The sequence below is a fragment of the Engraulis encrasicolus genome, chromosome 4, assembly GCF_034702125.1.
Source record: "Engraulis encrasicolus isolate BLACKSEA-1 chromosome 4, IST_EnEncr_1.0, whole genome shotgun sequence".
NCBI lineage: Eukaryota > Metazoa > Chordata > Actinopteri > Clupeiformes > Engraulidae > Engraulis > Engraulis encrasicolus.
The window spans coordinates 669,526-692,500 of NC_085860.1; the positions used below are offsets into that span (position 1 = coordinate 669,526).

At 43.5% G+C, this 22,975-nt stretch overlaps 1 protein-coding gene across 2 annotated transcripts in view; it reads right to left on the reverse strand.

Moving 5' to 3' along the window:
- Positions 1 to 2,709: 2,709 nt before the first annotated feature.
- Positions 2,710 to 22,975, reverse strand: part of nr1h4 (nuclear receptor subfamily 1, group H, member 4) — a 34,727-nt gene continuing 14,461 nt past the window's right edge. For both annotated transcript variants that reach the window (XM_063196418.1, XM_063196419.1), the window contains exons 5-10: positions 18,925 to 19,070; positions 17,569 to 17,667; positions 16,395 to 16,494; positions 15,950 to 16,096; positions 7,607 to 7,720; positions 2,710 to 3,152 (exon numbers count right to left, since the gene is read on the reverse strand). In XM_063196418.1, coding sequence (XP_063052488.1) covers positions 2,914 to 3,152; positions 7,607 to 7,720; positions 15,950 to 16,096; positions 16,395 to 16,494; positions 17,569 to 17,667; positions 18,925 to 19,070 — 845 coding nt within the window. In that variant the 3' untranslated portion in view covers positions 2,710 to 2,913. The remainder of the gene's footprint in view (positions 3,153 to 7,606; positions 7,721 to 15,949; positions 16,097 to 16,394; positions 16,495 to 17,568; positions 17,668 to 18,924; positions 19,071 to 22,975) is intronic.

Below are 22,975 nucleotides of genomic sequence, written 5' to 3' on the forward strand. Positions count from 1 at the left end.
GAATATGGCCATGGCTACTTCCCACCCCACCCATCATTCTCCATAACTGTGGTACCCTGGCCATGTTACCACCCCACCCTCCCATCGTTCACCATGACTGGAGTGCCTTGAGCATGATACTATGGCGCAATGCTGTATTGAGAAAATGGTTTGCGGTGGTCCTTTGAAAGTGTGGGCATGAATACAATTTCAGAGTACGCAGTGCTATGTTACAATGATAGTGTGCAAGGTGGGCTTTTTACTGTATCTCTTGATGAGCCAATGATGAATATAGCATTGGTCAGTCTTTAAAAAATATTTTGCACCAAGTAGCACAGCAAACAAGCAGCACTACAAGCTAGCTCTCAAAGCAATGCCTAATTTGCAGCAGGCACATTATATGCAACAATGCCACAAAATGATGCCACATACAGCAAGCTTTCACAAAGAGGAAAGTGTACAAGCATGTAAGCAAGCTTGTAGGCAAACAAGTGCTATGCTGTGCCATGCAGGCCAGCCAGCAGGCAGGCAAGCAACTGAAGTGTTGATAGTCGAGATTTATATACAGGTGCAAGAGTACCATGTGACCAGAGTCATCAGGCCCTTGGCAGGTGACGCCCGTAATTGAATAATGGCATAACAGCCCTACTCAGGTGAGGCCAGGCACTGATTAGCAGATTGGTTTAGATGGGGCTGCTTGTTGCAAGAGTGTTACAAGTTCTTAAAATGTTTCAGCCATTCACACTTTCATCACTATCAAAATGCATGTGCTACACACACTTTGCTGCATCAAGCACTTTTTAAGTATTGTAGTTTCCTTAGAAATTGTTTCATCATACTTGATAGTATCAGATAATCTTTAACCAGTCAGAAAGTTCTTCAGGTGGTATTGAAGTTTGATGGTGATCACGGACAAGTGGAGGATGAATGGGTTTCAATGGTGCTGCCTAAAGTAACTTGTTATTTTCTAGAGATGCACCGGATCCGGTTCCGGTTCCGGATCCGTCAGGATAATAGAGTTTTTCACAGGGTCCGGGTCCGGCAGGATCTTAAGCCTGGCTCAAACTACACGACTATCGCGCCGATTCTCGGCTGAAAACCCCCCTTACGACAATCGCTGGAACGTTACCCCCCAGGACCATCGCAAGCGATTGTCGGGAAAGATTTCCTCGTCGGGAGCGACGTTCTAAGATAGAACTTTGGCAGCTCAAAGAGTCGCCGATCGCAAATCGTAGAAATCAAACAGTGTTTGATATTTGCGACTGGAAATAGAACGTCGGGCATTGTCTCGCTGGCTGCGAGCAGCGACAAGATTGACCGTTGCGATTCTCTTCTAGTGTGCGGTGCACCCCGACGCCAAAATCGGACACACAATCGCTAGTCGTGTAGTTTGAGCCTGGCTTAAGCAGTGGATCCGGTATCCGGCATGTTACCTAAAAATCAGGGTCTCTGGTGCATGTCTAGCTTAGGCTTTTCAGTCTTTCACAACCCCAATCACTGCATGGAGTGAAATCCCTTTGGAAGCGGCTATTGCAGGCAGTGTGGCAATAAGCTAATGAGTCTAAAAAATAGTTTGCGCCAACGTAATAAAAAGGGCCCACGTGTGCGAGTAGACTATATGTTTCGACCCTTTTGTAGGATCCGGTATCCGGTTCCGGATCCGGCAGGATCTTATTCAGTGGATCTGGTATCCGGAAGGATCCTAAAAATCAGGATCCGGTGCATCTCTAGTTTTTTCCACAACGGCGAATACTGCTATTGTACAGTACTTACTGTTTATGCTCAATATGTGACTCAAAGTAATATTTTCACAGTAATTGTCTGTTTTTTTCGAAAAACAGTAGAATGCTGTTGCAGAATTGCCGTAAATAAACAGCTATTTGTTACAGTGTAGGACACCATTGCCAGTATGCTCCATACACTACTGGAGAACATGGACTGACCTAACCTAGTGTTAAATCTGTTTGAAAATCTTGTCTGATACCTTGTTAATGTTTAAGGCTTCATGTAAGTGAGAGAGAAAAGGAAGTCACCACAGTGTAGTCAAACAACTTTAATAAAGAACCACATTGTAAAGACCGAGGGATCTTGTTAATTAATTACTATAAAAACATAGAATTTCCATTATAACTTTACACAAAATACAGTAATACCTTTCTGAAATGTTTTGTCTTCCTGTGGGCATTTGAACAGTGCAGTAGCATGTGGCAACAAAAAGGCATTGTCACTGCCTGCCGTCCTTTTTTAAATGTATTTCCATTAAATGTTATTTTTCCATACGCCACCGTCTCTCAGGTTGTTGGTGCGTCTCTGAAGTAGTCAGATAATGTAGAAAATAGATCACACTCAGTTTCCTAATGTAGCACATAGGTCGCACTCAGACAACTCTGACCCTGCAATGATTGAATATAAAGAAAAAAAAAGAAAAGAAAAGAAAAGAAAAGAAAAGAAAAGAAAAGAAAAGGAAAGAAAATAAAATAAAGAAGAAACTGAGTGTGATCTATTTCCTATGTAATTTCATTAAATGAAATGAACATTTTCACTTTCCAAAGTTCAGTTCATGTGATGAATTTCATGGGCTTCAACTCTCATCACGGCACCTGCTGTCTTTCACCAAATGTGTCATACTCTCTCTCTCTCTCTCTCTCTCTCTCTCTCTCTCTCTCTCTCTCTCTCTCTCTCTCTCTCTCTCTCTCTCACACTCCATCTGACTGTTGACTCTTAACTCCTCTCTGACTCATTCTTTTGCTGTCTCCCTACAAATGTGTCATTCTTCTGAAATCCATTCAATCTCTCTCTCTCTCTCTCTCTCTCTCTCTCTCTCTCTCTCTCTCTCTCTCTCTCTCTCTCTCTCTCTCTCTCTCTCTCTCTCTCTCTCTCTCTCTCTCTCTCTCTCTCTCCACCACCACCACTCCCTCTATTGGTGGCCTGTGGTCACTGCACGTCCCAGATCTCGCAGAGCAGCGGTGTGAACTTGTGGTCGCTCATGCGCCAGGAGGTGAGCATCTCTGCGTGGTGGTGGTTGAGGGTGCGCAGCTCCGTGAGGCGGCCCAGCAGACGGGCAAAGTGCTGGGGCTCCTGAGGATGCTGCAGCTTGCAGAACTTACGCAGCACCTCCAGCATGGTCTCCTGAAGATGCTCCACTGCAGCCTGGTCCCTCACGTAGGGCCGGTCTGAGGAGGGAGAAATAGTCTCATAGTCATATATAATACAATAGTATATAGTTCAATATAATGTACAATATAAGTCCAAGTCCAAGTCAAAAGCCAAAGCTCTTTATTTGCCATTTGTGAATGAACTAGTAGTCCAGGCACATAGGAACTCTTGTGCAGGCCTACTGAGTCAATAAATAGAAAATAGAATAGACATAAGACATTCAAAAAAGTGATCCAGGAAGAAAAATCGAGGAATCAAAGAAAGAAAAGATCTAAGAAATCAAAAGAATCTAAAATCAAATGTTTTGTTTTGCCATCAGTCCGACTGTAGCGAGGAAGAAGCTACTCTACTTTTACTTTTTTTAGTAGAGATATTGTCCGCTCTACTGTGTCTCAGGTTTTATATGCAGTGCTTGTGTCTGAGCAGAGAGTTAGCTGGATGGAGCATGTAATATAATAGGCTATAATAGGCTATAATAGGCTATAATATAATATAATATAATATAATATAATATAATATAATATAATACAATATAATATCGTATATCATATCATATCATATCATATCATATCATATCATATCGTATATCATATCATATCATATCATATCACACTGTAAAAAATGCCCGTTGAAATTACGGCAAAAAACTATCAAATTGCAACAGTCAGTGACCGTAAAATGTAAAACAGTTTATCTCTGTACTAAATATGGCAAGCCACTATTTAGTCAAAAAGCGCTACATAACTTTATTTTTGACAGGTGTCATATGTAGAAAATACTGGACTGTTCTCTGTAAACGAAGATATTGGAAAACACCGTTAAGTGAGATGAAGTAGTCAAGAAACGGTACATAACTTTATTTTTCACTGGTGTCAATATGTAGAAAATACTGAACTGTTCACTGAAAAGAAAATATTGGAAAATACCGTTAAGTGAAGATGAAGTAGTCAAGAAACGGTACATGACTTTATTTTTCACTGGTGTACACATATGTACACAGCTAATCTGCCAGAGTTAGATTGATCAGAGTTAGACTGGTGTTCAGCCAAAATCTAAACATCAAGAGTTGTAGCAACACTACAGAGTGTTATTTGACTCCTCTGGATCCGAGTTGTTGAGCTAAGAGAGCTAGAGAGTTAATGTTTAACTCCCTAGAGAGTTATGAAAACACGCCTCCCCAATTTCCAAATGTTTTAGCAACATGAGCAGCCATTTTTGTTGAGTCCCCTATAAGTGAACCAAACTCAATCCTCTGTTAGTGAACCAAATTGTGAACCAACAGACAAAGAACTCTGTTCTGCTTTTCTTCACATTGTGTATACTACAAAAAGTAGGTGCTCTTTCTGGTAGTGTTAGGCTTTTTGTCCTCTTTTAGTCCAATAGATCTCTTGTGATTGCACTTGTTCCAGGTGTAACTTGTCAAACCACTGATAGGCTGGTTGTAACAGGCAGAGTTTGATGTCAACACGCTATTTGATTAGTAGCCATCAATGAGTATTAACTTAGAGTACAACCCTTTGCATGTGTTCTAGTTCATCCTGCGAAAAATTCTCCACCGCAATATTTTTTTCCCTTATTGGACTTTGAGGCTTTGCCATCAGAGTTTTCGATTGAGAGACAAATTGACACAGTAAACCTCTTCAAAATTCAGAATATCTTTTTTTGCATTCCTCCTACCCAACAGAAAGCAATGGAGGTTATAATGAATTAAATATTAATTACTCCACAGAAAACATATTGCCTGTCTGCTTGGCTCCAGGTGCCTCCACGTTGTAGATTTGACAACAATGAAGCTGGCAACTGAATAAACTGTGCAACAGTTAAGGACTGCAAATGGCAACAGTTTGCACATTTTGCATTAATTCACTGTAACTTATTATTTATCCGGTAACAGCCTACAGTTTAGCCTCATTTAATGTGTAAAATATACCTATAGACTAGTATAATCTGAAAAAGTCTACCTGGGACAGTAATCCCTTGATTTAGTCTCTTAGAAGTAGCCCAGTCTATTTGAAACTGTCATTCTACCCCATCCAAATCAATCTATCAATCAATTCCTGACCTCACCTGAGTGCTAAGGGCTGTCATGCAATGATTAACTTACTGCCTGCACCTGTCAAATGCTTAATCACTCGGGTCACATGGTTCACTTGAACATGTATTTAAACAGGGACTGTTGCATTGTACTGCTCACTGGTTGCTAGCTAGCTAGGTGGCTGGCTGGCTGGCTGGCTGGCTGGCTGGCTGGCTGGCCGGCCGGCTGTAAGGCCGGCTGGCCGGCCGGCTGTAAGGCCGGCTGGTCGGCTGGCCTGCCCTCGCCTCGCCTCGCCTCGCCTCGCCTCGCCTCGCCTGGCCTGGCCGGCCCGGTTAGCAGGTCACGTTGTAAGGGTGGCTGCATGGCTTGCTAACTAGCTTGTTTGTTAGCTTGCTTGCCCCGCTAGCTTTGGCCTTCATTTTCCTTAAGGTTATTTTCAGGCCTTTTTTAAATAAAGAATGGATTTGCATACCCTTCATTGATGATACTAGACTGGTCCACCTGCCTGCACTAGACAATCTGGCAATTGGGCATTTATTTAGGTATCTAATTAAGTTGATGTTTATTGGACTCCAATGAGTTGAATCAGTCCAATCAGTTGTCTGTGATTGCAACTCTATAATTGGACTCACCTGAGTATAATCAGTCCAATCAGTTGTCTGATTGTAACTCTATAATTGAACTCACCTGAGTATAATCCGTTTTTACCGTAATTTATTTAATGGTACGTTTTGGCAACCACTGCTGCCATAATTTTACCGTAAAATGTAAAAAATAATAATACCGTTATTTATTTAACGGTAGGCTTTGGCAACCACTGCTGCCATAATTTTACCGTAAAATGTAAAAAGGAAATATACCGTTATTTGTTTAAAGGTAGACTTTGGCAACCACTGCTGCCAGCAATCTACCGTAAGAACAACAGTTCTTTTTTTACTGTGNATATCATATAATGTTTTATATTGTGACTGGTCCCTCATTTACGTTGGGAAGGTGGGAGATGGGAAAAGGGAAAGAATTTTGCCTTCATTTAGGCTAATGTAAACATAACATGAAAGTAATGTAATGTGGGTGGCTCCTCGTATAGCAGTTTTTTGGGGTCATCCACTGCAGTCTATGTTATTGTGTGCTTTATCTCCTGTGTTGATCTGCTCCTCCTCCCGTGCTTATCTCCTGCTTTATCTCCTATGTGTTCTACATATTGGACAAGGTGTGCTATGAGAAGAAATGACATGAGGTGCATTCCAATATGCGACCTTGTGTCCACCACTTGTGATTGTGGCCTCGCCTCGCCTCCTGGCCCCTCCTCCGTGGAGAAAACAATAAAGTTTCCCAGCGGTCAGCCTGGCCACAACAATTTCTGGGGGACTATCCTTCATTCACCATCCAGTTTGCAAATGAGAAAATGACTTTACAATTGCGCTTTTGTGAGATATGAGATTTATGAGATATGATCATGATGCACATGATGTGGAGGACGCAAGGTCGCATATTGGAACGCAGCCCTGATGTGAGGATGATGATGATGGAGGATGTTAGATAACATACTGTGTGTTCTTGTGGGGATAGAGGAAAGTGAAGTAATATCCTGGCATGAGAATGGTGATGTTGGTGAGGAGAGTTCATGTAGGCTACGCACAATGTAAGGTGATGAGAGGTATGGCATGTCGTGAAGATGGTGATGGCGAATGTGCAAGGTGCAAGACAAAAAAAGTCAATTGAAGGAGGTTGGTCTGCACACTGCCAAATAAGCTCACAAAAAAATAAACTTTATTTAATTAAAAAGCATCGTACAGACCTACCTCCTTCAAAAGGATAATGTTCTACATGTCATAGTAGGTGAGGTGTGGCATGAGGGGTAGTAACCTGGCGTGAGGATGGTGATGGCGGTGAGGAGAGTTAGGCCCTCCGCACACTGGTTCCAACAGCTCTGCGGAGCACTATCGGCTCCGACAATTTCAGTTATCCCCATACACTGGCGCGGACATGCTATAACAATGAATGATCAATTTCATCACAGCAGAGTATGGATAATCAATGGGCAGTATGTCATGAGAGGTAGTAACCTGGCATGAGGATGGTGATGGTGGATGTGGTCTACATGTCATAGTGGGTGAGGTCGGTGTGTCAGGAGAGGTATCTTTTAATTTTAACTGCGTGACATGGATAAAGTAATGAGATTAATTTATTCCACAGGTTTTATCTTATCTTATTATCTACGCAGATATATTTATTCTCTATTGTGTTGACTGTGATGTGTGTTTGTCATGTGTGTCTTGTGCCGCCACCAAAGCAAATTTTCCATTTCATGTAAGTTTAATGGACAATAAAGAAGTCTAAGTCTAAGTCTAACCTGGCGTGAGGATGGTGATGGCGGATGTGGTCTACATGTCATAGTGGGTGAGTGAGGTGTATCATGACATGAGAGGTAGTAACCTGGCGTGAGGATGGTGATGGCGGTGAGGAGAGCGTGTTCCTCCTGCAGCATCTGGAGCTCTCCGATGCTCTTGTAGAAGTTGAACATGGGCGTGATGAACTCCTCCGAGATCCCTGTAAAGAAAACAGGACAAGGAGAAAATACAACCCAATGTGTTACATTAGACCAGTGTTTCCCAACCATGGGTACGGGTACCACTAGGGGTACGCGAGCACACTGCAGGGGGTACGTGGGAATATTTAGCCCATTATTATGTAAGAATAGAGGTATTAAAAATATAAAAATATATAGAGAATGAGTTAGGGGGTACTCATGGGATGACAAAAAAAACCTTTTGGTGTACAAATAAAAGTTGAGAAACATGGCATTAGACATTAAATATTTCTTTATTCTTAGTCATGCAACCCTTTTAAAAATTTCAGTTGTAACGTCAGCATGTCAGCAGCCTTAGTACACTGTAACAAATAGCTGTTTATTTACGGCAATTCTGCAACAGCATTCTACTGTTTTTCGAAAAAACAGACAACTACTGTGAAAATATTACTTTGAGTCACATATTGAGCATAAACAGTAAGTACTGCACAATAGCAGTATTCGCCGTTGTGAAAAAAACTAGAGATGCACCGGATCCTGATTTTTAGGATCCTGCCGGATACCAGATCCACTGAATAAGATCCTGCCGGATCCGGAACCGGATACCGGATCCTACAAAAGGGTTGAAACATATAGTCTACTCGCACACGTGGGCCCTTTTTATTACGTTGGCGCAAACTATTTTTTAGACTCATTGGCTTATTGCCACACTGCCTGCAATAGCCGCTTCCAAAGGGATTTCACTCCATGCAGTGATTGGGGTTGTGAAAGACTGAAAAGCCTAGGCTAGACATGCACCGGACCCTGACATAACGGAACATGCCGGATACCGGATCCACTGCTTAAGATCCTGCCGGACCCGGACCCTGTGAAAAACTCTATTACCCTGACGGATCCGGAACCGGAACCGGATCCGGTGCATCTCTAGAAAATAACAAGTTATTTTAGGCAGCACCATTGAAACCCATTCATCCTCCACTTGTCCGTGATCACCATCAAACTTCAATACCACCTGAAGAACTGAAGTCATTCTGACTGGTTTAAGATTATCTGATACTATCAAGCATGATGAAACAATTTCTAAGGAAACTACAATACTTAAAAAGTGCTTGATGCAGCAAAGTGTGAGTAGCACATGCATTTTGATAGTGATGAAAGTGTGAATGGCTGAAACATTTTAAGAACTTGTAACACTCTTGCAACAAGCAGCCCCATCTAAACCAATCTGCTAATCAGTGCCTGGCCTCACCTGAGTAGGGCCATTATTCAATTACGGGTGTCACCTGCCAAGGGCCTGATGACTCTGGTCACATGGTACTCTTGCACCTGTATATAAATCTGGACTATCAACACTTCAGTTGCTTGCTTGCCTGCCTGCTGGCTGGCCTGCATGGCACAGCATAGCACTTGTTTGCCTACAAGCTTGCCTACAAGCTTGCTTACATGCTTGCACACTTTCCTCTTTGTGAAAGCTTGCTGTATGTGGCATCATTTGTGGCATTGTTGCATATAATGTGCCTGCTGCAAATTAGGCATTGCTTTGAGAGCTAGCTTGTAGTGCTGCTTGTTTGCTGTGCTACTTGGTGCAAAATATTTTTTTAAAGACTGACCAATGCTATATTCATCATTGGCTCATCAAGAGATACCGTAAAAAGCCCACCTTGCACACTATCATTGTAACATAGCACTGCGTACTCTGAAATTTTATTCATGCCCACACTTTCAAAGAACCACCGCAAACCATTTTCTCAATACAGCATTGCGCCATAGTATCATGCTCAAGGCACTCCAGTCATGGTGAACGATGGGAGGGTGGGGTGGTAACATGGCCAGGGTACCACAGTTATGGAGAATGATGGGTGGGGTGGGAAGTAGCCATGGCCATATTCATGAATACAACTATGACCCAGTATTTGCCTGTCATCACAGTACAATTCAACTTTTTAACTGAAATGTACTGTTATTTTTCTGTAGAGTACTGTTATTTAACAGTTCAATTGCTGCTGAAAAAATGTTATATACTGTGATACATTAAACAGCAATGAGCTGTATTTGATTTTTGGTGTGAAATAACAGTAGAATTACAGGTAAATATAATTGCCAGTAACTGCCGTTATTTTGCAGGGAAATTTTCTTAGAGTGTACCATTGGAAATAAAGGGGACCCCCCCCCCCCCCACACACACACACACACACACACACACACACACACACACACACCACCACCACCCCCTCAATTCTTCTATTGACCCTGAGGCTTCTATGATAAAATAATGGTTTAATGATGTAGAAACGGAGGAATCATATCTGAATAAATTCTTTCCTTGATTGGTTAACATATATACATATTGGTGAGTTAATGAATCTTTAAACAGAGCAGCGGGTTTACTCCAATGGTTTTCATATCATAAAGGTCTTCTGAGAAATAAAATAGATTCTGAGAGAAGTGAGGAAAGCACACTAAAATTCAAACACCAAAGTTTGCTTTGAATACAGGCCAACTGAATAATGATGTGGGCAAGAGAAACTGGATATGTGGTGACTGCACAAGGCCACAGGATGGCAGTGTTGTCTTCTTGCTATCGTGCACATGAGCCAACTGACATGAAACTCAGCACGGGAAAATAAACAATTTACACAACTTTTTATTCTTAAGCCTTGTATTGCCTCATTTGACAAGGATGTTGTGTGTTTGTCTGTCTGCCTGAATTGAAGGATCTGCTTGAGGTTTTCTGGAAAGGTTGAAAATATGTCTGTGGCTGGCTGGATCTAGAAGCATTCACCTTGGCAGTGTACCAAGTTGCTTTTTTAGCTGATTTTCTCTGAATGCAAATAAATTAAATTAAATAACTCAGTGACTCAGGTTTATCATTTGGCAACAATAACAGTGTCAGTACCATGATTTGGTGTTCATGACGAACATACGTGCACACAAACACAATCCCTGTTGGTAATATTTCCATGTGGCAAATATCATATATATATATTTCTAAATGTGTTTGTGTTTCGCACTAACCATGATTGATATGCTGAGTCATAGTTGAATTGAACTGGTCTCTTTCAGATGCGCTTCGCCAACTGAGGCAATTCAGATTATCAGAGGGTCTGACGCTTTGCCTTTGTGCCAAGTCTTTGTCATCATCAGTGATATGGCTACTGTGTATTTGGGGGGCTCTTTTCTCATGCAAAGCAGAGAGGCTGCGGCACAGAGAGAGAGACACATCGCTATCGATGCTGTGTGCAGTGAAAAGATGGAGTTGGACTGAGAGAGAGAGAGAGAGAGAGAGAGAGAGAGAGAGAGAGAGAGAGAGAGAGAGAGAGAGAGAGAGAGAGAGAGAGAGAGATGTGTATAGTATCACCTCAGCTTCACACATCAGACTGTCTACTTATGAGTCCCTATTACTGTATATAATTGAAATAAAACATCATGTTATTGCATTACTATATAGTCTACTATAGGCCTACATACATCATTATGATTATAATGCATTTTTATTATTTATTATAACTGGTATAGTTGTAGGGGGTGTAATTACTTGAAGAACTCAAAGGAAAAGGAAGATAACATCCCATTTTTTGTCAGCTGTCACTTTCGCGCCAAAAAAAATAAAAATAAATAAACAGTCAGACGGGGGAGAAAAAATGAAGACCAAAGAAGGAAGGAAGGAAGGAAGGAAAGAGAGACGAGTAGAGGGAGTGTTTTGACACCAGAGGACTGTGAGGCGGCAGAAATGTCATAAGTGGCCGGATGGAGACGGAGACGACGTGCGCACAAGAGAAAGAGAGAGATGACGGAACAATGGCCCCCTCGATGTTTAGATAGCTTTAACAAAAGGCTCTTTAGACGCTCGCCGCCTCTCAATTCTCCCTCAGGCTGCCCTTTCCCCAAGCCAGGGGAGTACGGAGACAAAGTGCCAAAAGACCCACAACCTCCTAACACTCCGTCCACCATGATCCACCCAGTCCTCCACACCACCTCAAAACACAACCCACTACTCACCCACCCCCTCCCTCCACACACACACCCACAGCCACACCAACTCTCATACACCACCAGCCCATCATTCACAGTCCCTCAAAACACAACCCATAGCCACTCACACACACCCGACAACTCTCTTTCTCTCTCTCTCACACACACACACACACACACGCACGCACGCACGCACGCACGCACGCACACACACACACACACACACACCTAGACCATCCACAGTACCTCACAACCCAACCCACCCCACAACTTTCGTTGTTCTGCATCCACCATCCACCCCCTACCATCCATAGTGCCTTAACATATCCCACTCTGCAACTCTCCTTCAACTATCCTTCTCCATCTTCTGTCCTTCCCAGTCCACCCCACAACTCTCAAGCTACATCACCTCATCAATCTCTCTGCCCTCTTCAATCCCTCCCTAAACATATTTGGCCATTAATTTATGTACTGTTCAATAACTAGTCCTATACAGTAGCTCCATAACATATACATAGTCTTCCGCCAGTGGAATGCCTTACTATCGGTTGAAAAAAACAACAACAACGTTATCAGAGATTCTTTAGGTATATATATTATCTACTCTCTCTGACGTTACTATCATGTTACTAACTACACTACTGTGACGTCACACAAAGCCTTCAGCAATACATTACAACTTCGTCATTGCCATTCTGGTAACAAACAGATGAAAGCTCTTGCAGCCGAAACGTCTGTCTGAGCCTGCAATGTTTGAATAAAAAGAAAAGAAAGAGAAAGAAGAAAAACTGAGTGCAATCCATTCCCTAATTACTTGATTACTTCAGAGACGCACCAACAAGACGAAAGAGCGCGTTGTGTGGAAGATAACTTTCTGGTAACAAAGAAATAAGCAGGGGCCATGTCATGTCTTAAAACATGCTTTACTATTTGCTGAATTTAAGTAGTTGTTTCTTTCCTGAACTCTCAGACACACTCTGGGAGTAGTCACAGAGCTCATACACTGTGAAACATCGTAAGGCAATTAAACGTAAAAAGGCAAGTTGCCCTGCTGCCTTAAGTTAACTCAACTCAAGGCTTCTCGAGTTGAGCTAACTAACATACTTAAGGCAGCAGGGCAACTAACCCTTTTACATTTAACTGGCTGCAATATTTTATGAAGTTTGAAATATATGTATGAAGATGAAGTCGAAGTTTTAATCTTCATAAAAGAGCGACTAACGCCTCATAAAAGAGCGCATCTTCATAAAAGAGCGCATCTCGCATCCCGCAACCTGCCCTCGAAAAGTCGCCCAGGTGTGTGTTGGTTTCTCTCTCAAAATAGTAGTCACAGAGCTGGCACTAGACGAAGGCACACTCAGCACCTGTGCGTTTGGCACACTGTGCCAGCTCACCAGTAATGGCGGTACACGCTGAAAGCATATGCCCAACCAAGGGCAATTAAGAAAAGTGATTCATCAGTTTTCAAGCCCTGGCCTGCTGTGCTGCCAATGCCTGATGGCATACTGCCATGCACCCTCTTCCTGCTAAGTTTAGAAATATTTCAAAAATGACTTAAGGACACTATTCTAATCTAATTTAAATCGAATTCAAACAAAAAAAACACCTAGAATAAGGTGCTTACCCAACATTCCCTCAAATTGGGCTTTATGAATTAATGTGCTAATAAACTGCCTGGTTGACAGACAAAGACAAACAGAAAGACAGAGAGATACAGTAAAGGACAGACAAAACATGATGTGCAAACACTACGCAATAGACCTATGTGGAGCGTTGACAACCATTGTGTCTGTGCCCCACCTGGCCAAACAGAATTGCCTGCAACATCTTCATTAGCACTGTTGCTAAATATAGGCCTAACACAACCAGGTCTGGGGTGCATTTCTGGCGTAGTAGCAGTTACTGTAGCAACTTTGGTAGTTGCCAATGCGAAAATGCATTGCAAACAACAAAGTAGCTAACAAAGTTACCAACTTTAGTTTCCAGAAATGCACCTTTGGACCAGGACAACCATTGTATCTTAAGAAGAATCCGATTGCATCCCACATAATAGTGTTGCATAATTTATTGCGACTATAGTGTGAAATGCACAGGCTGCACAACATGCTCAAGCAATGCCATTAGTTTTTCATGAACACTGTAGGCCTACCCATACTACCCTATACCCTGTCTTTGTGTCTTCGCATGTCAGTGACCCACCACAAAATCACAGGAGCATGGCGTTTAGCACCGCTAACCACAGACTCACAGCTGCACCACAGCAGGGCAAGGGAGAGGGCAGAAGTCATGTCTAAGGGTGTTGTGGAATGATCATCTCCTGGTGAAAGAGTCGAACTGTCTAAATATACCAAATAGATTAGTATATCAAATCAGTTTAAACCAATTGCTATCAGAAATGACCAGCGCTGCAGTTGACTTTTTTAACATTATGAGACGCATTATGTGATGTGTATGTGCCTGTGTGTGTGTTTGCCCAAGCGTGTGTGTATGACTCAGTGCATGTTCCGGCCATAAACACACAGCACAGGTGGAAAAACAGAGAGACAGGGTCATTGGGTGGAGGCTGGGGTTGGTGTGTGGTGGTTGGAGAGCTGTTTGATGGTGGCGGCTTGCATTATTTATCGTCAACTGCCTGCAAGTGTCAAACATTTCTGAACAGTTTATCAGTTTACCTGGTCAAAACCCTTCCTGGAGGCCAGGTAATGAAGAAAACACAGAGAGCACAGTCATCTACCAAGCTGTGCCCACAAGTCATGTATATGTCAATGGGATCTCCCTTGTTTAGTTCCCATTCAGAGAGGTAACCAATGCCAGTTAGCGCCATTGACCACAGACCCACATCTTCATGGCTAAGGTTGCAACGGTTGTTGCATAATGTGTTGAGGGTTAAGCTGTCCATCATACTGACCAGAGCCAGTAAATGATATCAATTGTGCAATGTGTGGTACCCAATACTGACTAGCACCACACACACCACAGACTCACAGCTCCACCTTGGTGGTGGAAAAGGATGATCATGGCTTATGTTATTGTCTAGGACAATGTTTCTCAACCGGGCTGCCTTGGCACCCTGGGGTGGCGCGGAAACGTGGCTGACGGTATGTGAAATTGACCTAAATGAATAGACAAGTTATGTAATATAATACACATTTGTCTGAATAAATAAATTAATGCTTAGTCAGTAGAATATTTCATCTACCATTTACGCACAATAAAGTAAATTTAGGTCACCCCAGTATGGCCTACACATAGCCTGTCTGAGATAAAGCTGCAACTTCGAACGTCTCCAAATGTGTTACTTTTGTGTTACTTTTCTAAGGTGCCTCGCCTTAAAAAAGGTTGAGAAACACTGGACTAGGACCTCAGAGAGAATCTGCCAATCACACAACAACAAAAAACAGAAACAAACTGGAAAAGCACTCGCAGACCTCAACCCAGGTCTTCCCCTTTTTCTAAATTCCATTTTTGCTTTTCCTGATTTCTGTGTTTTACTCACAGCTGCACCATGATGTCAGACGGACGCCATAGCTGAAGGTGTTTTGTAATGGGCGCCGCCAAGCTGTCACTCAACACCGAAACCGAGCCTGCGGCAGTCTACAGTGTGCCATTACAGGTGTAACACACACCCGGTGGACAAGGAGGGCAAGCCATAACTCCCGACATGTTTATTTCTTAATTTAGAGAAGGGTGGAGGCTGGGGTTGGTGTGTGGTGGTTGGAGAGCTGTTTGATGGTGGCGGCTTGCATTATTTATCGTCAACTGCCTGCAAGTGTCAAACATTTCTGAACAGTTTATCGGTTTGCATTTTTCATCAGTTTATCAGTTTCAAATTTTATTTATTTGTCATTACTGATTATTGTCAAGGTTTTCTTTTGTGTGCTGTCTTGGCTAGGGATCCAGAGAAAAGAGATTTTAATCTTGATTTGATTTCTTGATAATAGTAAGGTAGCAGTAGAGTTTGTGTGAATTGGGTTTGTGCAGTTAGGGTGACTTCTGTGTGACCTGTTTCTTACAGCCAGAATGGCAATTACAGTAAGTAACACTGCAACACACTGCACAACAACTTGCTCTTCATAGAAAATAGGGGTGCTGTTCAGGGGTACCAGATGAGGCTGATGATTTCCAGCCCAAAAAATGCCCAAACCTGCCTGGAAGCACTAAATCCTTCCCAATTTGAACTAAATTCTATTGACTTTTATGCCCATCCTTAGCAGCCCAATTGGACAGGAAACTGCCCAATCTGGCAACACTGGTGCTGTTGGGTTTCATGGACGTACCACTCTTGCGGATCCTGTCCTCCAGCACCTCTGTGTGTCCCTGGGGGAGTTTGCGGGTGAAGACCTGTGCTGATCGCAGGAACATGGCCTCCACAGCGGAGCCCTTCAGCAGAGCGATCTGGTCCTCGTGGTCCAAGCCCTGGAAACCTAACCATTGAACACCATGTCACAGGGAGATTTTGCCATGAACACCCATGTTCAGGTGAAACATCATCGCAAAGGCACCTACAGTACATACCACACATGCCTCCTATAAACAGGCTTACATGAACAATAATCTTAACACAGGGCTTCCAAAACATTATGCAGTACAGTATATATGCTGTATATTTAGAGAAGATGTACCGTACAGGATTCATGCACGCACGCACGCACGCACACACAAACACACACACACACACACACACACACACACACACACACACACACACACACACTTCCCCACCTGGGATGTTCTTGGTGAACTCCACCAGCACCTGTACGTGACTCGTAGCCATCTCCGTCAGCAGCTGGAAGTTCTCCTCTGCGTTATACTGGTCCTGGAGCTAGAGCAGCCAGACAGAAGATACTGTAGATACTGCACTGTACTGTAGGTAGATGTGTGTTTTACGGTGTTGGGGAAGAAATGAAACATGGCTGGACTGGGACATGACAAGGCTTTGCCATGTTTGCCTTAGCCCCACTAAATTGTGGACTAGATCTTTAAGTAAATACAAAAAAAAGCCAACAGCATTGACCCCTGAGGACCGTCGGCGGCCCACCGGGTAATGCCCTTTATGCCAGATTACCAGTCCATCCCAAGGGTGTTGGCCGTGTCTTAAACAGCTACTGTTACGTCAGAGACCAAGTTTAATTCCAGCCCAAGGTCATTTCCTGATTTTTTCCCCCCACTATTCTATCACACTCTCAAACTGCCCTGTCTGACTAAAGGCTTAAAAGCCCAAAACAATCTTTTAAAAAAGGAGTGAGAGATAAAAAGATAAAGAGAGGAAAGATCAGCAGTGATGGGCAACCTGGATTCAGAAGCTACAGTCCAGTGCCACATATTCCAAATGAATTAGTTTTACCTGTCCAATTAAGCAATCACCTACAGTTGAAATATAAAGTTAAAACCAGACAATTATTAAATTTGGAATATGTGGCACTGGATTGTAGCTTCTAAATCCAGGTTGCCCATCACTGAAGTTTATCCTTACTGCTAACGCATACCCTCTCAATACAGAAATAGAGAGGACTTGTGTCAATCTTTTTGGGAACACTGCCAGGAGGAACAGTTCAAAGATCCATGCACAGCTTCTAGGTGCTGGTAAACGCAGGAGTGTTCAATACTTCAAAAGAAAGAAGTTTACCGGCAATGCCTGAGCGAACCTGATGACACCCAGAGGCGAAACACATTGTTCCCTCTGAATAAACTAGCAAAAAGTAATAACAAGTGTGTGGTAAACTTCTTTCTTTTCAATTTTTTGAAGTACTGCCAGGAGGAACTTTAATAGCTTTTGGTTTAGGGGTCCCAAACTTATCTGGGTGTAAGGGCTATTTCACCTCAGAAGCTCCTGTAGGGCCTGCGGTTGTGGGTTTTATGACGCCTGTTTTATATTTGAAACTTAAATGGAACATACCAGTTTCTTTGCCATGTCTGGGGGAATTCGATGCTTATTGTAAGCATCGGCGATGTAGTTTAGCAGAGCCTGTTGTTCTTGGCTGAGCTCTACTTTTTCCTGTGGGAGGAAGGAAACACGATATTAACAGTTTTAAATTAAGTAGGCCTATTACATTAAAAAATGCCTCATGTAAATGGTCAAATAATCTCCTGAAATATAACAGGCTTAAATATTTCAACCCACTATTATATTATAATTATATTAGGTGGTTTAGAAAGGTCATGAAAACCCATTCAATGAGGAAATTGCCCACGTAAAAAGCTCGTTTAAACAGATTATATTGAATCAGTTTAAAAGAGAAGTGCCAATTTAAACGTGGTAGTGTTACGACTATATCTGCATACTTGAAAGCTTCGATAGTCACAGTGGTGACACGCTACCAATCTAATCCTTGCAGCTGCTTGTTCAGGCGGAATATTACTCAACGACTGGAGCTCTAACCTTGAAGGGAGCAGCGTTACAGTACACAACTGCCATAAATGATAATCCCGTACAATACTGCAACGCTTGCCGTCATGTCACCTAGTAAAATCGAAGGACCCTGGCTCTGTCACTTTACAGCCTCCTTACACATCTTACTGATAACACACACACACCCACACACACCCACCCACACCCACACACACACACCCACACACACCCACCCACACACACACACACACACACACACACACACACACACACACACACACACACACACACACACACACACACACACACACACACACACACACACACACACACACACACACACACACACACACACACACACACACACACACACACACACACACACACACACACACACACACACACACACACACACACACACACACACACACACACACACACACACACACACACAGCTGGGCTGGAGTGGAGATAGACCTCTGTGATCTTCTTGAGGTGAGAGGTGAGGTAATTTGCTGTACTTCTGGTGGGCTCCTGTATGTGTGTGTGTGTGTGTGTGTGTGTGTGCGTGTGTACGTGTGTGCGTGTGTGCGTGTGTGCGTGTGTGTGTGTGTGTGTGTGTGTGTGTGTGTGTGTGTGTGTGTGTGTGTGTGTGTGTGTGTGCGATTGTGCGTGCATGTGTTTGTGTGTGTGTGATAGACCTATGGACAACGCTACTCTGCCATAGACGTATGCCTTAACTTGACAAAGAAAAATAATAATGATAAAGAGAAAAACAAAGAAATTGATGCCCTCCAGGAAGCGCCACCATGAAAGAAAGAGATAGAAGGAAAATAAAGAAAAGAAAGAAATAAAGAAAGAAAGTACTGTAAGGTAAGGACAGAAGGAATTGGCCATTGTCACCTTTGACAGTCTTGTGGTGGATGAAGTGACCTGCTTGGTGTCCCCACAGTCGGCTGCCTCCAGGTCATCCACTGTGCACTCCCCCGACGAGCCTTTGGGGTTCTTACGTAGCCGTTTGGACTTACACTGGATCTCTGTCAGCAGACCTGACGCAGCAAAAGAAACGCATAGGCACGCAAACATTTATTCATTGTCATGTGTGACCACATACACGGCACATTGCTGAGAAATTAGGCCATTTAACAAAACAAGGCAATTCATATTTCCAAAATCTTTTCAGTTTATGAATGGTAATGTTTTGTAAATCATTTCAGACTTTTCAGTGGTTCAGCAACTTGTAATCGGGTGAAATTCACTATTGACTTTGGCTTGCCACCTTTTGAGGTTCTATAACAGCACTAGTTCAGATGAGCATGCTGTCTGTCCAGAATTGTGGATTTGGGCTAGATTGCTGTGGCTCACCAACTGTATTGTGAACAGGTTTCTGTTTGTCTTCTATGTATTACTATTCTTTTTTATTACCTCTGCCAAGGAGGTTATGTTTTCGGTCACGTTGGTTTGTCTGCCTGTCTGTCTGTTTGTTTGTTTGTTTGTTTGTCTGTCTGTCTGTTTGTCTGTTTGTTTGTATGTCAGCAGGATAACTCAAAAAGTTATGAACGGATTTGGATGAAACTAGTTATAATGAGTTATATACGTATATTAGTATATATTGTTAGAATTTATTATCATTATTTCTTTCTTTTTACATCTATGTGTGCTTGTATGTTCTCTTGAAATTGGACCTTGAGTCTGGAGTAAAAGCTGATGATAATCATAATATTACATCATGATTAGCTCAGTCCAACAGAATTTGCACATAACTATATTTATATTTAATTCCATAATGGATTTCTATAACAATGAAGTGATGTCATTTTTCACAGTTGTCAAACCAGATCACACTCGACGGCTCATATATCTGCAGTGACACATACTGTATGAACTGATGAGAAGATTGACTCTGCTTGTCTCTCGCAAGTCGATCATGAAAATATCCCGAGACGTGTGGCTGACAGTGTTGCCAGATTGGGTAGTTACTCGCCCAATTGGGCTACTTGGGATGGCCGTCTGTGGGTAAAAACGGGAAAAATTGGCCATTTAGGGTTATTTTTCTGCAGTTTTGTGCCCATATAAATCAATGCAATTTGTTGAAATTGGGCGGAAATTTGCGCATTTTGGCGTTTTTTGAGAACCTTTTGGGCGGGATTTGATCAGAAACATCTGGCAACACTGGTGGCTGACTGTAATGTGTCAAGTGGTAGACAGGCCGGTGTGGTGTGCTGCGGTGAATGCCTGCTGGCTGCAATATTTATAAGGGACCACATACAGTATTCATGAGCAACAGGAGATTAGGGCTCCCCTCATACACACACGCACACACACACACGCATGCACGCGCATACACACACGCACACACACGTATGCACGCGTGCACACACACGCACACAGGCACGCATGCGCACACACTCACGCACGTACACACACACGCAGGCAGGCAGGTACGCACGCACGCACGCACGCACACACACACACAGAGACATTCCACTGGTCACTGACTCCTCAAAATTCTCCCATTTGCCACCACTTTGCCATCACAGTAAGTGACTTTGTGTGTGTGTGTTTGTGTGTGCGCACGCGCGTGTGTATGCAGGTGTGTGTGTGTGTGTGTGTGTGTGTGTGTGTGTGTGTGTGTGTGTGTGTGTGTGTGTGTGTGTGTGTGTGTGTGTGTGTGTGTGTGTGTGGGTGTGTGTGTGTGTGTGTGTGTGTGCAGCCCCTTTACTCTCAGGTCCCCCCTCACCTCTCCTCCTCCTCTCTGGCTAGTGCGTGTCTTCAGTGACTACAATGGCGGGACCTTTCCATTGAGTGTTTTGTGACAGGCTGCTTCTCAGTGGCATTCACAACAGAATGGGCAATGAGGGCATATGCACGCACAATCACACACACATGCACGTGCGCACGCGCGCACGCACACACACACACACACACACACACACACACACACACACACACACACACACACACACACACACACACACACACGCCTACGCGAGTATGTGTGTGAATGTGTGTGTGTGTGTGTGTGTGTGTGTGTGTGTGTGTGTGTGTATGTGTGTGTGTGTGTGTGTGTGTGTGTGTGTGTGTGTGTGTGTGTGTGTGTGTGTGTGTGTGTGTGTGTGTGTATGTGTGTGTGTGTGTGTGTGTGTGTGTGTGTGTGTGTGTGTGTGTGTGTGTGTGTGTGTGTGTGTGTGTGTGTGTGTGTGTGTGTGTGTAGCCTAGGCATGTGTCCCTGTGTCTGTCTGTCTGTGCATGTGTCAGTGTGTGAGAGACCACTCGCATCCAAGTGTCCACACACACACACGCAAGCAGACAGTGAAACACACACACACATCGTATAAGCACGCACGCACAATACACACAGCACAATACACACAGTACACAAAATACACACACATCACACATGTGATGTGTTCAAAAGAGAGAGTCTGCATGTGTGTGGACTATTGCACAACTCGCCAGCTGCACCACCTTGCAATAGTCCTAAACTTTAAGAGAGAGTTTGCCTGTGTGTGTAGTATGTGTGTGCTTGGTTGAATTCAACCAAGCACACACATACTACACACACAGGCAAACTCTCTTTTTAGAACACATCCCAATCCTTGTATATTTTGCTTTGTGCGTGCGTGCGTGCGTGCGTGCATGCGTGTGTGCGTGTGTGCATGCGTGCGTGCGTGCGTGCGTGCGTGCGTGGACACTTGGATGCGAGTGCCACACCCTGACACAGGCACAGCCAGGGACACATGCCTAGGCTATACACACACACACACAAAGATGATTAAATGGCCTTGCTGACAGCACGGCCATCCGCCGTATGCTGTGTAGCTTATTGTGACAGTGAGGTGATGGAGGGACATTGGTGATAAGATATGACACAAGAGGTGTTTATGCTGCCACAAATGTGTTAAAATATTTATTGGTAAACTGACGCAGGCAGGGAAGATATATAGTATAACGGGCGGCACGTGCTGCGTCACTGGCTGTCTTCCACAATGCCAGCATCTACAAAGAGATGATACCCTTTAGCAGCTCCTCAACACACATAATAACATAGCAGAGGAACATCGTGCCACCAGGCTAGGCAGGCAGTCACTTGGGCCCTGCCAGCCACAACAGCTCATACTTCAACATGTAACTTCAGCTGTAATGGTCATTTGTTTCAAACATTCATTCCTTTAAATTTTTGCTTGACGCCCCAACTGACCCAGGCATTGTGTCTGAAAATAAGACACTGCACTGCAAGTACTGCGAGGATGGAGCTCCCTCCAGATTAGATGATGTGGCACACAATTTCCTCTGGGATTAATACTGTAAATGTTACTGTAAATTTCACTCTGCTCTACATCCCTTGTGTACTGTCTGCACTATATTGCTAATTAGGGCATGTCAAATTTCACTACGCTTCCACGAACTTTTGTTTTTAACAAAATGCACGTAATGAAATTTGACAGGTCTAAATTAACACCTGCACTCTATTCCCTGCTTATCTGTCATTCGTCTAATTTCTGCACACTAAAACAGGCACGCCTACCTATCCACCTGACTCTCATTCTCCGTCATTCATCCGCTCGTACTCACCATCCCCTATCACCCCCTATCTTCGTCATCTCAGTTGTTTTATCCAGGATTCCACCCTCGAGCTTCCTCTGTTCTGCTCGCTCTCCCTATAACCGGCCAGAGGGTGTCCGCTTAGAGCTCGCACATATTCGCCAGCGAGGGTATTGTCCGAGCTCTCAGTTAGAGCCCCATACTCCCGAGCCCAAGAATCGTTTTAAACATAGCCAACATCATGCTTAGCAGTAATTTCAGCACCATGGCCAGTGACCTTGCCCAATACGCTATTTTGCTACTTTGCGTTTAACTTATGCTCCTCGAGTGCAGTTAGTCCAGCGACCCCATAAAGCACTTTATGATCGGTTCGCCGCGCGGACAGCGGTTCTCCTGCGAGAAACCCACG